Consider the following 16,772-nt stretch of genomic DNA (forward strand, 5'->3'; position numbering starts at 1 on the left):
CTGAAGGTGAGAGCCTTGTGATATAAAGATCTGGAAGTGCTTTCCTCTTTGTCATCCTATCTGGAGTCCCATGGGTCCTCTGAACATCCCAAGACTCAGAAAAATAACAGATTTCATTCTCAGGGAAACAGACTTGGAGGGCACTGGTTGAAGGGTCTGGTTTGGGGGCTGTTGTGTCTTTACACATGCACCCCAGAAGGATCTGTCTGTAGGGTTGGATCAAGCTGAGAAGGGAGAAGGGCCATCTCCCAAGGCTGGAGTCCTTTGGGACTTTCTGTTTTCCAAGCAGCCCCAGGGGTGGAGGCAGGGCAGGATGAACCAATCTGAAGACCTTCAAACACACACATACACACATACACCAGTTTGTAACCAAACAGCAGCTTTTAACCCAACAGCAGCTTTTACTAAGCTCCAGGTGGGGCTGCCCTGGCATGGCCAGCGCATCAGGTTGCCCTCAAGGGCCAGTCTCTGGTGTAATAGGAAGTAACAAAGGTGCACAAATTGCTGCTGCCCTTCCACGCTCACTGGGGTGGCTCAGAAGGGAGCAAACTCCAGGGTTCTCTGAAGACCAGAACCGACCAGTGTGGCTATTCGGCCTCTTTTCCAGGCCCAGCTGTGTCATTCCCCAGGCCCTGAGGCAGCACCTGCATCCTGGGCCTGTGGGGCACTGCTGCCCTTGCTGCTTTGTGGGAGAAACATGGCCAACAACACAATCAGGAGGATGAGCACACCAGCGCCTACTACCAGCCCCAAGTAGATCCGGCAACGGACATTCTCCCAGCGCTTCTTCTGGGCCAGAGTCTTGGTTGTCTTGCTGAAGGCGGAGCTCTGTGGACACCCCCAGACACAGGGTAGGAGTTAGTGGTTTCCCCAGAGCCCTGGACCAGCTCCTTCCAACCCAACCCCGACAAGGCCTAGTCTCCTCCCGCAGCCTCCCCAACCCGTCAGCTCCCTTTCTCTACGCAGCCTGCCCTGGGACCCTCCCAGCCTGACTCCTGGTCTCCCACACTGGTGTAGCCCTTGACTCACAGGCCTACAGGCTCCCCCCAGTTAACAATGCCAGTCTTCAACCTTTAGGAAGATCCACAGCTTCAAACCAAGGCCTTCGTACTTCATGAGAGCTCCCCACCCACTGCACAGCTAGGCTAGGAATGCCTCAAGAAACCCACAGTCCCCACACCGGCCCTTGGGTGAGCCTCAGGCCCTACCAACAGCCAGCCGGGAGACCCTGAGCACAGCCTGAGAGCTCCCTCTGAGGGCCCCTCCTAGCCTCTCCCTCCCCCTCCCTGCTTCTCCAGGCCTCACACCATGTCCAGGAGTTGGTCTGAACGCTGTTCCAGCTCCGCCAGCTTCCCGTCGCGCTCCAGGACCTTGTCGAAGTTGTTGAGCATGATTTCTGTCACCTCATCCGCCTGCCGCTGGCACCGCTCCAACTCTTTCCCTGCCTGGACACCAAGCCCAAGGTCAGGGCTACATGAGGCCCCTGCCTGGCCCTCATCTGGTCCTGAGACCTAGTGGCCTCCTTGCCCCACTGGGCAAGCGCACGCGCGTGCTTGCACAGTGTATGAGTAAGGGGAACAGCGCCTTTCATGTAAGGGTCTGATATGTGCAGAGGGAAGGGCTGGCCTCTTGGGTGCGTACAGCTCACCTTTGGCTCCTCCCCTTGCCCATCAAGGCAGGTCCTAGGTCAGCCTTGACTTCCAGCATCTTCGCTTCCTCTAAGTTGCCTGAGGATGGGACCTTCCCAGGACCCACCCTCCCACAAAGCAGACACTTGGCTCACCTGCTCTAGGATGGCCTCAACCTACTGTGCACCTGCCCTGTGGCTTCCCACTGGCCTAAGGAGGCAGCAAATAACACAGAACCAAGCTACTTGGCCAGAGCCAGACAGGGAGGAGATCCAGCCCACTGAGCTAGACAGATAATTTTGGATCACCACACGTTATAGCCTCTGCCTAACCTCACAGACACACACACACACACACACACACACACACACACACACACACACAAAAACTGAGATCAGATTTCGCTGAGCTAGACAGATAATTTTGGATCACCACACGTTATAGCCTCTGCCTAACCTCACAGACACACACACACACACACACACACACACACACACACACACACACACACACAAACTGAGATCAGATTTCGCTCCCCTCCCTCCTTCAGCCTCTGACTGGTCAAGCCAGTTCTGCCTCCTGGCCTGACCCTGCTCCCACATCAATGCTCAAAGTCGATTCATTCGCTGTCTGCCTGGGAGCCTCGGCCTTCCTGGCCTCTGGCCTCCAGCTTTCCAGCTAGCCAGGATCTTCACTGGGATCCAACTCACACAGGAGAGACCAGCTCTTGGATTTCCCAGCCTGGGCAGCAGCCTCACCTGACAAAAGAACCCAGCTCATTTCAGAGGACTGGGAAGGGAGATGCAGGGTCCAAGCTGGGGGAGAGGCCAGGAAGAGGAAGAACACATGGATCACAAGCAAGAAAGAAGCTGGGCTTTGGATACATGCAACTGGGAGAGACCCAGGGCACGAGGCCCTGGTCAGAGCTGGAGGTCCAGGGACACGTCGGGGGATGAATCCCAGGGGACTAACAAACCACAGGAACTCCCTCCTGCAGCCCTGTCCCCCAGAGCCCAACCCTGTTCTCATCTCCTCCCCACAGAGCATGGGCCAGGCTCCCTTTCCTGCCAGACTATATTGCCCATTGTCTGCGGCAAGACATTTTGGCACTTGACTGAATTCCACTTAAAACCAGAGAAAGGGAAGGGATCTGGTGGTCACAGAGGGCCACCTCCTACTCAGTGAAGAATCCCCGTTCAGGATCCCTGCAGCTGCCTTGCATGTAACCTCCAAGCATTCCCAGTATATGAATCCTATCTCCCCAACTGGACCACAAGCTCCCAGGGGGAGGGCAGGGGCCAGTGCCCTGCCTTTGTCTGCCACCAGCCTGGAGGCCCAGGAGGCCAGCACAATGCTGACCATCTACAAGGACTCAATGAGTGAGCCAATTGCATTATAACTTATCCAAATGCAACTGTCATTCTCAAGTTTGTTATCCCAGTGTGTTTATCTAGCCCAGCAGGAGTTTCCAGGGGCAGGCATCTGAAACCCAAGTAGGTCAATATTTACTCATGAGCTAGAAAAGCAACCCATTTTGAGAGGGGGCCGGCAAACCACGACAGAGCGGTACACTCATGGGCTGGGGGAAGCAGTAGCTGGGGAACAAGGAAGCATTATGAAGAAAGCAGGGAAGTTGTACTCATCTCTTGAGTTTTCCTGAGTCAACCACCATCACCACTATTATGACGACTAAATTATTCAACAAGTCTCCATTACTTGGAGTCTCTCACATTCAAATAGTCCAAGGCAAAAACCTGGGAATGGACCAAGATTCAAAAATGAGAATCAGGGCTTCCCTGGTGGCGCAGTGGTTCAGAGTCCGCCTGCCAATGCGGGGGACACGGGTTCGTGCCCCAGTCCGGGAAGATCCCACATGCCGCGGAGCGGCTGGGCCCGTGAGCCATGGCCGCTGAGCCTGCGTGTCCGGAGCCTGTGCTCCGCAACGGGAGAGGCCACAACAGTGAGAGGCCCGCGTACCACAAAGAAAAAAAAAAAAAAAAAAAATGAGAATCACTGCTAGAGACTGGTGGGATGTTACATATCATTTTTTTCTAATCTAAATGCTACAGCTGTTGTCATCTTATTCTCCAACATGGGGTGATGTTGGGTCACATTCTTCAGGAGAGCTGGCTGTGCCTCCCACTGCAAGCTGTAGCCTCCTTCCGCCACTGAGAAGCCAGGCCTGTCTGGAGCCCAGATGGGCCCAGGCCTAAAAGAACACATTCGCTCCAGGGAACACAGAGGCCTGAGGCTCAAGTCTCTAGCCCTCCTTGGCCCCCCTCAACCAGAGGAAAAAGGACACTGTATGCACGGGTCTCTGCTGGCACGGTGATTCAAACAAAGAACTGCGGGGTGTGGAAGGAGGTAAGAGACCGGAGGACGGCCACGCTGCATCCTGCCACATAGAACTCAGCATAGCGCCTGGCACACCGTGGATGCGTGGAAAATATTTTCTGAATGAGTTGGGCCGGTTCTTGAAAAGATCGCTATAGGCTGGGGGAAAGAAGTGTGTATGATACAGTTAGAGAAGAGTAATGAGTTTGCCCCATGAGATACAAATAGCGAGTGTTGAGCCGCCCACAGACAGGTGATTCCTGAGAACCAAGAGGGACCGGGGATGGGGGCGGGGGGCACGTGGTGGAGACTACGGCCACAGGCAAACGGAGACACACTCTGGACAGTGACGGACCTGGCAGAGGGTAAAAGTCAAGATGAGGAAGCTTCCATGGAGGGAGGGATGGATCAAGAGCTTATGTAGGTTTCTGAGCCTGGAGGGGCGTCAGGAAACTTTCTCTGTTGGTGGTAGACTGGCATGAACGAAAGTGAGATAATTCAGGCCAGAGGCCACCAGAAGGCATGTAGAAATGCTACCTGCAAGGGTATGTGGAGAGGTCCCCAGGCTGGGGGGCCGGGAGGAACGGAGGGCAAGAGAGGAAGGGTGGGTGAGAGAGGAAGGGAGGGTGAGAGGCACTTCCGAGCTTGGGTAGGGGCAGCATTGTTGGCAGACGGAGGATGGTAGTTACACAGGAAATCGACAGACTGTTACCCGGTGTGCAGAATATCCCTCCTTCAGTTCTCAGATCTCTCCTCGGGTTTTTCCAGGCCAAATACAGCTGGTTTCTCTGAAAAGAAAGCTCTTAAAAACCTCCCTGTCCAAACTCTCCTGTCTCCCCTCTTTCCTGATTAGTGCCTACGAAACCCTACCCCAGCTGTCACTGTTGTCATCTTCAGAGGAACCCGGGCAGCGACCTGGTGTATCACCTCCTTCCTGGGTCAGCGCTCGTCTGAGCTCAGAGCCTAAGAGCCGGGCTCTGCATTACAGCCCTGGGTTCCTTCAAATCCTGCCTCTGCCACTCACCAGCTGAGTGACTAAAGACTGGGGATAGGACCTTTCTGACCCCTCTGCTTCCTCATCTATAAAGTGGTGACAATAATATCTCCCATAACATTAGCTAAGGCATGTGGCATGTTATAAATAAAGTGCTTAGCACAAGTCCTGACACATACTAAATGCTCAATAAATAATAGCTATTATTGCGGTAGCCCAAGTTTCCTTAGGTTTTTTTTTAGCTGTCAGATCCCAGGAACCACACCTGTGGTCAATAAAACCTCTTAAATATTTTTACAAAATACACAGCCAAGCAAGCTCTTCCCTGTTGCCACCTTGTGCACTTAATCGTTTCTAACCTAAATATAAAACTTGACATGGGCCTTTGATAACCTATATCTATTTTATTTCCATCAGGCGCTACAGGCTGTTGAGAAGGTTTTACCTCTTGACAGTAATAATTAGCTCCCACTCAATGAGCACGTATTCTGAGCTGAGAACTGTGCTGCTAGCTCTTTGTTCACTTTCTCATTGAAGCCTCACGACAATCCACTGAGGAAAGTACTCTCACCCCAGTTTTATACGAAACTGAGGCTCGGAGGGGTTAAATCACCCATCCAAGGTCACGGAGCCAGTGAGTAGAAGATCTGGGAGTTGAATACACTTAGTCTCCAAGGATCACATTCTTAACCCCTGTGTTAAACTGGATGCGGGTAAAGGGAGGTCAAATGCTTTAGCTGGCTGGCTAAAGACTCATCAAGTTTGATGCTGCCAACTCAACTTGTGTGCGTATGAGGGAGGCCTGTGGCTCAAAACCCAAATGCTTGGCACAGAGCATGAGTGAGGACCATCTACAGGATGAATGAATTCATTACCCATTCAATTTCTATTTTTCCCATCACTATTTTGTTCCTACTCTATCCCCTATACCAGTCACCATAACTGACACAAAGGAAATGCCCAAGAAACACTTGTTAACTGAATGAATCAGAAAAGAGGAGAAAAGAAGGGAAAGCAAGAAGGACCAGGTAGGGAAGGCGGATGGGAAGAAGGAAGGGAGAGTGCTGGGGGTGGACAAAGGGGCAGGAATAAGAGAAAAAACAGAGGAAAGGGGCTAGGAGATGGTTGGGAGAGAGAGATCAGTCCCCAGGCTCAGATCCACTATTTGCCTCAGATGAACCTGTGAGAGTCCCAGAGTTTCCCAGTAACCCCCAGTAAATTATCACAGTCTCAGCCTTCATTTCAAGAGTTTCCTCTTCTCAACAAGTGCTAAGGCCCAGCCGCAAGCCCATCCTAACCCTGCCTGATTCCTTGCTCTGCACGCTGGGAAGTGGGCTCTGGGCTCCGTCCCATTCCCTGGGCCTCCCTCAGTTTCCTGGCCTGGCCTTAGAGCTCAGTGCTACCTTCCTGCCCCGCTTCCTCTTCCTGCCTCCAGTTCCCTGGAGATGAGGCCATCCAGGCATCTCGACCCCCAGCCAGGCCACATCAACATCCATCACACCTCTGCTGCCTTCTCCATGGCGGAATCTTTTTTTTTTTTTTATGACAGTATCTTTTTTATTTTTTTTCTTTTTGGCCGTGCCATGTGGGATCTTAGTTCCCTGACCAAGGATCGAACCTGCGCCCCCTGCATTGGGAGGGCAGAGTTTTAACCACTGGATCCCCAGGAAAGTCCCTCCATGGCAGAATCTTAAAGCACCAAGCCTGCTTCCTGCCGGGCACAACTTCCCCAGGAATTCCAGGGGAGGGGAGAAGTGACTGGCACCAACTGCTCCTGACACCTTTGCCTGGAAATGACAAGTGGGGACAGAGGCCAGAGTCTACAGCAGGAGCGGGGGATGACTCAACTCAGAATGTGTCCCTAGGTACGGCTTAGAAGGGAGTCAGGCTATGCCACACTCTGATAACTTCAGTGGAACTTTTATAGTAAACATCTTACTTACTCTGTCCCCAGGGGAAGGAGTTTGCCCTCCAACACCCTGCCACAGGACTGGCTTCAACCACCCCATCGGCTCAGGTTTCCAACCCCTGGGCCAGACTTGTGTCCTCACAGCACCAGGAAGGGCTGAAGAGGTCACCATATTACCCACCACTTCTCAGGAGCAGGTTCTGAGGGCCAGGCAGGTCTCTGCCATTGTACCTCCTCTAACCCCCTAAGGACCCAGCAAGGCGGGTATCGCTGACCCCACTTCACGATGCGGAAAAAGAGGCTCAGGGAAGCTAAGTGACTTGCCCGGGGTCACAGAGCGGGTAAGTGGCCACCACCAGGATCTCAGACCGGAGTCTGACTCCGAAGCTGGTGCTCGTAACCGCTTGGCCCCGGCAAGTGGGAAGCCGGAGTCCAGCTCGCTCGGCGCTGGGCAGTCGGGACCCTCGCACGCCGCCCTTTCCCTCCCGCGATGCGCGCGACGAGCTGAGGGTTCGGCCCCGGTCCTGCTTCCGGGCGCCGTCCCGAAGGACGCCCCCACCCCTTGGACTTCGGACTCATGCCTCGCACCCCTCCACGCTCGCCCTCTGCCCCGGCCCCGGGCCCTCACCATCGCCGCCGCCGCTGCCTCGCCGCTCCGGCTCCTCTGTCCGAGCGGCCGCAGTGCCAGGGATCTGGGAGGAAGCGGAGGGCGGGGCGGGGCCTGCCTGGCGGGGGCGGGGGGCGAGCCTTCTGGGAGCGGCGACCGAAACCAAGTCAAATCAGTCAAATCGGAAGCGGCCGGCGATGGCTCCCGGGGTCCCGGTTCGGCACCTCTCCCCGAGCCGCCGGCGCCCGGCTCGGGATGACTCCCCAGCCTGGTGAAGTGGGGCCTCCGCCCAATCAGCGTGGTGCCTGGTCTACAGCTCGGGACCCCAGTCTATGAAATGGTCCCAGTGGAGTGGGTTCTGGAACGGGCTCAGGGAATCCTCTCTGGAACTGCATCCCAGCTCAGGTAGACCGGGTTGATCTGGGGAGGAGTCATTTATTCATTCAACAAGCACCTGTAGGAGCGCCATTGTCCTGCACTGTGCTAGGCGCAGGAAACGCAGTGAACAGCTGGACAGGGTCTTTGCCACCTTGGTGAGTGCAACTCACCCATAACCAGAAACCGACCACGCCAAAGTTTTGAAACTAAATAAAGTTTATTCACAATAAATATCATGAGTGCACTACCTGCCACTGGAGGGTACATTTTAAAACGGTCAATTGTATGTTTTGCGAATTTCACCTCAATTAAAAGAGAAAACAGGGCTTCCCTGGTGGCACAGTGGTTGAGAGTCTGCCTGCCGGCACAGTGGTTGAGAATCTGCCTGCCAATGCAGGGGACACGGGTTCGTGCCCCGGTCCGGGAAGATCCCACATGCTGTGGAGCGGCTAGGCCCGTGCCGTGGCCACTGAGCCTGCGCGTCCGGAGCCTGTGCTCCGCAACGGGAGAGGCCACAGCAGTGAGAGGCCCGCGTACCTCCACCCAAAAAGAGAAAACAGACCCCCATGGAGAAGGTGCTAGCTCTAGCTTTTTCTTTCTTTCCCCTTCACCACGTGGGCAAGTGCAGCCCTGTCCTGATATGACCCCCTTCCTCAGCTGGAGGATGAGGGAGGCTGGTGTGTCTAACCTGTCCAGAGCCTTCCTGAGCTGAGTCTATCCATCCTCAGCCTGCCCTTTCACTGCTGCAGAGAAGCCGCCAGCCACCTGTTCTCTATCCCAGCACATACCATCCCAACATCTCAAAGGTGGCCCCTCTTGAGGAAGGGGGTTGGGGGCTTCCCTCTCCCACGTTGAGCCCCATGTGAGCACAGACCCCACCCCCGGCCTGGACAGACTAGGTCCCAATCACCCCAGTTGCTTGGACCTCGAGTCCAGGAGTGGACTGAGAAGAGAGAGGATGGACAGGGTCCTGACAAAGTCTGCCCCCAGGGTCTCTTCTGTGCTTTCCTGCCTTCCTAGTTTTCGGGGCATGATTCTATTTTTTTTTTTTTTTTTTTTGGCTGCACTGCGTGGCATGTGGGATCCTAATTTCCCAACCAGGGATCAAACCCACGCCCCCTGCACTGGAAGTGTGGAGTCTTAACCACTGGACCGCCAGGGAAGTCCCCGGAGCATGATTCTAGAACCTGACTTGCCAGTACTAGTCCCCAGTCCTGTTTCCCAACCCCGCCCCTTCCAGATTCCCTCCCCAAATCAGGTTCTTTTCAATTCTGGAAAGCCTATGGGGGAAATAGGGACAGAGATGACATAAACCCTTCCCCCGAACCAAGGCGCACTGGGCACTGGAAAGAGTGACAATGATGGTGGAACCTGGTGGAGAGGAGGGAGGCCCAAAGACAGAGAGGTCCATTGTCCATGGAGGGGAAGGAAGGCCATAGGCCCTGTCCTGTGACACTGACTGTGCCCAGCCACGAGACACGGGTGAGAGATGCTCACCCCCTCAGGACAGCTGAGACCCAGAGGCCCTGCTAAGTTCCAGAAGGACAGGGGCAGACAAAAGACAAATAGAACTCGCAGAACCACAAGAGAAGGAAAAGCAGTTCAGTTCCTCTAACCCCCTCACTCTAAGACTACAACAGGGCCACCAAAGAGAAATGGCAATGATGGGAGGGGTGGGAGGCCCTTAACCAGATTCCTAAATGCTCTGCCCAGATAGGCTTCATGTCTCGGCTAACACTTCCAGCAGAAAACTAATAAAGGAAATGGCAAGTCCCAGAGGGGACACTTAAAAGTCTTACATACTACCCTAAAATGCTGGGAAGGTTTTGAATTTTCCATACGCCAAGACCTCCAGAAAATTCCTGTTCTTGAGACCAGTGACAATGATGGAACAAGGGGAGATAAAGAAAGACAGAGAGTTTCCATCTTTCTTCTCCAAACATATGCTCTCCACTCCTCCAACAGCTTGGGCCTCCAATGGGAGGATCTCTGCCAGAGGGCGTCCTTGGGGAGAAAAGAAATGGAAGGGCCAAAGGCAAAATGGAAAGGGAGAAAGTACCTCACATGCATAGGGATACTGAAAGGTCTTTATTGCCCACTGGCCACCCTCAGTTCCATCAGTTTCGCAGCCATGTGCTGGCCCTTCTGGGTCTCTCCAACCAACTCTGAGGACCCCTGAAACACAGCCACAGTCCAGCTCTCTCCTTCTGGGGACCGAGGTGCTCCCTGGGTCAGACAGTGTGGTAGAGGGGCCCCAGAATGAGGGGCGGGAGGATGGAGCATCATTCCCTGTGGAGAAGGACAGGAGAGAGGGCCCCTCTTGGCACCCACTATGGAAGGCTGCCCCCCAAGAAGAGGGCAGGGTGGGAGGGGTTCCCTAAGTTACTTAAGGGATGGCACCCGTGGCAAAGAGCACGATGAAGAGGACGATGATAAAAACAATCACGCAGATGAGGACGATCATCTTCACATTCTTCCACCAGAACTTCCGAGCCACCTTCTGCGATGTGGTCTTGAAGTGCTCGGACTGTTGGGAATAAGGCAGAATCACCCAGTGCCTCCCACCGCTGGGATGAGCATACCGAGACCCACACGCCATACATCTAAACGTTTAAGTGCTACGCTGAGGCAACAGACTGCTAAATAAAATAGTTAGTTCTGTCCTCCTACCTTGACAAATGTACCTTCACAACCATCTGGTGAACCAATTCAAATTCAGAATCCTTGGGCTCCCTCTGGTCCCCTGCCTGCCCCCTTCTCTTCTTTTTTTTTTTTTTTTAACATCTTTATTGGGGTATAATTGCTTTACAATGGTGTGTTATTTTCTGCTTTATAACAAAGTGAATCAGTTATACATATACATATGTTCCCATATCTCTTCCCTCTTGCGTCTCCCCCCTTCTCTTCTTACCACCGCACTGCCATGCACACTGAGGGGCCTCTGATGCATGCTCACACCCAGGGTTGTGACACTGGCAGCACAACCCACCCTTGGGAGGGCAGACACTGGGGCTGAGGGGTGCAGGCTCCAGGTGGACACATCTCCCTGGTTCCATAACTTCTGGCCACATGAGGACCGCTGAAGCTGGAGGAGGGGCCAGGGCAGTCCAGGGGTTGGAACTGAGGGAAAATGCTCTTCCTCTCCCAACTTGAATTGGAGAAATTGTTTCCCTGGGCCATGCTTCCCAGCCTGGGCTGTGGAAAGAAACACTAAGTCCCAGGGAGTCAAATGAGCTATGCTCAAGATTACACACAGGACTCAGAAAGCCATGGCCAGTCTCTCTCCGTGGACACGGAATCTTAAGTCTCCAGCCCTCAGTTGAACTTTAGAGTTACTCCCTCCCTGAGCAGCTGGCTTCAGCCTCTGGCTGGAGGGAGAGAAGAATGAGATCTAGCAAGATGTGTGGGAGATATTATTCCAGCCTTCAGCCAGCAGAGGATCCTGGGATCAAAGACTTTTACTCCTCTTCCCAGCTTCTTTTTAAAGCTGGCTCAGCAAAACTCTAACAGTTTTCCACCCCCTGCCTAATAACTCCTGGGGAAGGCCAAAGGCCCTAAGAGGATTTTCTGGAGCCAATATTTTTGTCCTGGGGTGGCCAGGTCCAAATGATTGTCAAGGGCAGCCTTCAAAGTGAAAGTCGATTTCATAGGAGAGAAGCCTAAGACAGCACAGGCTGACTGAGCCATCCATCAGTCTCACAAAATGTCTCCATGGGTCCACCCCCGCATCCCCAGCCCCAGTCCTTGAACCCATTCCCTGGACCCCAGTACCAATCAGTGGAGTAGAGCAGAATCAGAAGTGGGGATTCAGCTCACATCAGTTCCCAACACAGGTAAAAAGGCAGACTTCCCTCCTGATCATTCTGCCACCAAGACCACCAAGCCTCAAGCCCCCAATAATCCTCCTCCCCCCTCTTCCCCTGGCCCCCACTGGGCTCCCCATCATCTCACTGTGGCTTCCAGATCCTCTGTCTTGTTACGGAGATGATCCAAGTTTTCTCCCCGGGCCAGGATCCGCTCCACATTCTGGGTCATAATATTCTTGACTCCCTCCACTTCGCTCTGCAGGTTTCGCACACGGTCATCTCCTCCACCACCGCTGGCCTCCTCCTGGGCAGCCACACAGGGGTTAATTAGGCCGCGTGCCGGAGGGACTGAGACTCAGCCTCAGAGGCCAGAGGAGACGGAGGCCTAAGGTGGACTTAGCTTTTTGTAATGCTTGAACTGTTTGCAGAGAGAATGTTTTCCTTGTGGTACTTGTGTAATCAAAAACAAATGCATTTTTAAGCCCCAGATGGTGAGAGCCATGCTAGGAGACAGACTGGATCCAACTTCTTTGTGGGTTTTCAGGGCACGTGAGACGACAAGAAGCACACCCCCAAAGCCCTCTCCACTGCTTCCTTGTTCCTCGGAGAGGGTCAGAGGAGACCGCTGAGCCAGCACCTCACAAGGCACAGCCCCACCATTACCTGTGAATTCCCAGATCCCACCGGTCCTCATTAAAAATGCCTGTGCCCCTCCCCCCACAGACCACCCTCCCCTAGCCTAACCCGCCCTCTCTTCAAGACAGCAGCTGGAGAGCTGCTCCGGCCTCCTGGGCAGCCTGAGCCACGGCAACCAGGCTCCAAGTCCCTCACAAGGCCCCGCGAGAGACAGCCGTTGGGCCACAAACTTCTGCTTTCCCCACCACTAAGGTCCTCGCGTAGGCACCATGCCATTGCCTACTTAAGCAAGTATGAAACATACAGACAGCAGCCTGGGTGTTGGGGGAAATGGAGGGCAAGTCCTCCCTGGCTGATGCCTCATCCTCAGGCTTTCTGATAAGGTTTTTGAACAGGGAGGGAAAAACACTACTAAGCTCCTCCCTCCCTGACCCACTAGACTTCCAGACACAAGCCAGGGGCGTGGGTCCAAACTAGATTATTACAGAGAACCAACTTCTGTCTTTTTTTCTTTTTTTTTACAAACCATCAGCTCTCTTCCTCATGTTTATGGAGAGGGGGCAGTTTCCTTGGACTCGACAGAGAGACAAATTCTTTGGGTTTCTGTACAGGGATAAAGTGAGGGGCAGAGCGGGATTCCTGCCGCTGGGCTGGAATCTGCGCTGGGAACAGCAGAGGCACTGCCCAGGAATGTCACAACACCCGAAGGCCAAAGGCCGGAGGGCTGGAGGAGGAGATGAATTAGGAGCTCACACTCCCACCGAAGCTCCACTCCGGGCCAGCTCAGGGCTCAGGGGAGGGAGGGGGCAGAGAAGAGCAGGAACACCCGCCCAGGCAGCTCAGACCTATTTGCAGCCCAGCTGTCAAAGAAGAGAGGTCACAGTCAGCGCTGGCCCTGCCCTCAGATTTTGCCACCAGCTTTCCTTTGCTGCTCCCCAGCCCCCAGCCCCCTCTGGCTGCTCGTGAAATCAGCCCCTTCTTAGTTTCCCGCTCTCTCACCATGTTTCCGAGCGGCTCGGGCCTGTCGGCAGCAGGACTCTCGCCTAGCTTGTTTCCTCTCGGGCAGCCGTCGGTTCACTTCCTGCTTGTCCAACTTTCAGCCTGCCCCCGCCCACCTCGCCTCCAGAGCCTCTCCGGCCACACCTCGCTCAGGTTCCCCAGGTAGGCGGGCACTCCACTGCCCTCCCAAGTCTCCTGGGAAACCAGGGCTTAGGCTTAAAGCGACAGGGCTCCCCCGCACCACATTTCTAACTTGTCAGGAACAAGTAAAGAAAGATCAAGCAGTCCTCCTAGGTTTCCTGGTATAGAAAGGGCAGCTGTCTCCTTTTTTTATTTTTATTATTTTTTGGCTGCACCACGCGGCATGCCGGGGATCTTAGTTCCCTGACCAGAGATGGAACCCGTGGCCCCTGCAGTGGAAGAGCGGAGACTTAACCACTGGACCGCCAGGGAAGTCCCCCATCTCCTTTTTTTATGTGCTGAGTATCTCACCCCCAATTCTTAGAGACTGAAATCAACCCTAAGCACCCTGCCAGACCTTGTTCGCATGGAAACAGAACACAGATATGAACATTTCTTGCTGGACAACCCTTGTTCCCATGTCTGTCTTATTGCAGAAAGCATTGAAACCCCCAGAGTCTGGAACGCTGTAATCCTGGGCTCTGGTGTCGGAAAGCTGCACACTGAGTGAACCTTTTCACCTGCCTGGGTTTTGCAAGTGCTGATGCTTAACCTCATAGGGTGGTGGTGAGGAGTAAAAGGATAGCACATGCCATGTGCCTAGTACAGTGCCTGGAACAAAGGGCTGCCCACTGCTCAAATCAGGGAATGATGGCTCACCAACCCTCCTTTCCTTCCAGAGTTCAACAATCCTGCACGTCCCTTCCGAGGCCACCACGTCAGTTGGTGAGCCCCATCAGAAAGGGTCATGCGACTGCCCTATGGACAAGAGAGAGGGCCCAGGGCAAAGGATTTTTCCACCAACCTGGCTCCAGGCCAGAGAAAATCCACTTTTCCTGGACAGTGTTTATGGAGATAAAAGAACAATAACAGGGACCTGCAGAAAGGAACAAACATTCCTGTCCCATCCCAGAAGAAGTACCAGTTCCAAGAGGGAAATGTCAGCTTCTCTGACAAATGCTTTTTTAAAGAGTCTAATAAATTTTGGACCTCTGTAGCATTTGGAGACCCTTTATTCTCATTTATAATGAAATCTTACTCCCAATTAGATCAGATTATTATCTTTTTCAGACCTGAATTTTGGGGGACAGGATCAGTCTGCTTTCACAGAGAACGTGGCTGCCCCACTCACCATCCTTAGAAAGGCGACAATGAAGCCAAGCGGAGGTGGCTCAGAACCCTTGATCTATACTTTCATTGTTCAATACAGTAGCCACTGACCACAAATGGCTGTTGAACATGTGATATGTGGCTAGTCTAAACTGAGATGAGATGTAAGAGTAAAACACACAGCAGATTTCAAAGACTTACTATGAGAGAAAGACTATAAATATCTCTTTGGTAATTTTATATATTGATGACATGTTGGAATAATGTTTTGGATCTTTTTTTCCCTTTTAAAAAAAATCTGTAACGTGCTTTATTTTATTTATTTATTTTTTTGGCCACACGGCATGCGGGATCTTAGTTCCCCCACCAGGGATCGAATCCGTGCCCCCTGCAGTGGAAGCGCGGAGCCCTAATCACTGGACTGCCAGGGAATTCCCAAGTGCCTTATTTTTTTATTGAGTTATAGTTGATGTACAATATTATATAAGTTACAGGTGTACACTATAGTGATTCACAATTTTTAAAGGTTATACTCCATTTATAGCTATTATAAAGGCTCTATTATAAAAAAGCTACTATAAAATATAGCTATTATAAAATATAGCTATTATAAAATATTATAAAAAATAGCTATTTATAAAATATTATAAAATGTATTATAAAATACATTTATAGCTATTATAAAATACATAGTAGCTTGCACCTCTTAATCCCCTACCCCTAAATTGCCACTCCCCCTCGCTCTCCCCACTGGTAACCACTAGTTTGTCCTCTATATCTGTGAGTCTGCTTCTTTTTTGTTATATTCAGTAGTTTGTTGTATTTTTTAGATTCCACATGTAAGTGATATCATACAGCAGGGGTCCCCAGCCTTTTTGGCACCAGGGATGGGTTTCGTGGAAGACAATTTTTCCACGGAAGGGGTGTGGAGGGGTGGGAGGGATGGTTCAGGCAGTAATGCAAGCGATGGGGAGCGATGGGGAGCGGTGGGGAGCAATGGGGAGCGATGGGGAGCGGTGGGGAGCAATGGGGAGCGGTAGGGAGCTATGGGGAGTGGTGGGGAGCGATGGGGAGCGGTGGGGGGCAGTGGGAGTGGTGGGGAGCGATGGGAGCGGTGGGAGTGGTGGGGAGCAGCAGATGAAGCTTCACTCACTTGTCTGCCGCTTACCTCCTGCTGTGCAGCCCGGTTCCTAACAGGATGTGGACTGGTACCAGTCCAAGGACCGGGGGTTGGGGACCCCTGTCAGACAGTATTTGTCTTCCTCTGTCTGACTTATTTCGCTAGGCATAATACCCTTGAGGTCCGCTCATGTTGTTGCAAAAGGCAAAATTTCACTCTATTTTATGGCTGAGTAGTATTCCATTGTATATATATACCACATCTTCTTTATCCATTGGTCTGTTGATAGACACTTAGGATATATTGTTAAATAAAAAAAAATTGATAAAATTAATTTCACCTGTTTCTTTTCTCTTTTAATTTGGCTAATAGAAAATTTTAATTACCAATGTGGCTCAAATTACATTTCTATTAGATATGCTGATCTGTACCTTAATATTTATGTGACGTTGGACAGATTTATGTAACATCTCTAAGCCTCAGTTACCTCCATTGTCTATGCCTGGTACTTTAAAAACCCTCAGTAAATGGTGGCTTTTGTGATTACTATTACTAAGAATTCCAGATGCTAAGTGAATTGGTGGTTAAGAGAACATGAGGGGTGCCAAGAAACAAAGGGTCAGAGTAGGAAGTTTGTGGGGAGCAGGAGGAAATGACAGAGGATTCCCAGGGAGGGAAGGAGAGTTCCAACAGCTGAGGAGTTACTGGGGTCTGGTATGCCACTGCAAGCCTTGGACATACACGGGTGTCCCTGAGGGAGATGACCCTTGGCCTAGACCCAGCAACCATCAGGGAGATTCCGAAGTGCCCACAGTTGGGCCTGTGACCTGTCTGTCCTCATCTTCACCATAGAGAATTGCCACAGGCTTGGCCTCACCTGTACAAACATTACAATGTTACCCTTTGTCAGAAGACCATCTGGGAAGTTCCCTGTTGGCCTAGTGGTTAGGATTCTGGGCTTTCACTACTGTGGCCCAGGTTCAAACCCTGGTTAGGGAACAGAGATCCCACAAGCCGCAAGGCATGGCCAAAAAAAAGAAGAAAATGAAGAAGGAAAAAAGACCATCTGGC

General features: G+C 52.4%; 2 protein-coding genes across 2 annotated transcripts; both read right to left on the reverse strand.

The window, feature by feature from the left end:
- Positions 1 to 498: 498 nt before the first annotated feature.
- Positions 499 to 7,591, reverse strand: VAMP5 (vesicle associated membrane protein 5). The gene is made up of 3 exons (XM_004271606.3): positions 7,494 to 7,591; positions 1,308 to 1,445; positions 499 to 828 (listed from the first exon to the last, which is right to left on the reverse strand). Exons 1-3 carry the CDS (start codon positions 7,494 to 7,496, stop codon positions 619 to 621), a joined length of 351 nt encoding a protein of 116 aa, XP_004271654.1. The 5' UTR covers positions 7,497 to 7,591; the 3' UTR covers positions 499 to 618.
- Positions 7,592 to 9,919: 2,328 nt separating this feature from the next.
- VAMP8 (vesicle associated membrane protein 8) lies at positions 9,920 to 13,561 on the reverse strand. The gene is made up of 3 exons (XM_004271607.4): positions 13,292 to 13,561; positions 11,802 to 11,960; positions 9,920 to 10,377 (listed from the first exon to the last, which is right to left on the reverse strand). The coding sequence occupies exons 1-3, from the start codon at positions 13,292 to 13,294 to the stop codon at positions 10,237 to 10,239; spliced, it is 303 nt and encodes a 100-aa protein (XP_004271655.1). The 5' UTR covers positions 13,295 to 13,561; the 3' UTR covers positions 9,920 to 10,236.
- Between the last annotated feature and the right edge of the window lie 3,211 nt (positions 13,562 to 16,772).

This window comes from Orcinus orca, chromosome 13 (assembly GCF_937001465.1).
Source record: "Orcinus orca chromosome 13, mOrcOrc1.1, whole genome shotgun sequence".
In the NCBI taxonomy this organism is placed as follows: domain Eukaryota; kingdom Metazoa; phylum Chordata; class Mammalia; order Artiodactyla; family Delphinidae; genus Orcinus; species Orcinus orca.

Bases quoted from the DNA above. Each gene is read 5' to 3' on its own strand.
- VAMP5 (XM_004271606.3), bottom strand. The intron at 829-1,307 runs GTGTGAGGCCTG...GGGTGTCCACAG, and splicing joins CAGACCAACTCCTGGACATG to AGCTCCGCCTTCAGCAAGAC.
- VAMP8 (XM_004271607.4), bottom strand. The intron at 10,378-11,801 runs GTGAGATGATGG...TATTCCCAACAG, and splicing joins CAGAGGATCTGGAAGCCACA to TCCGAGCACTTCAAGACCAC.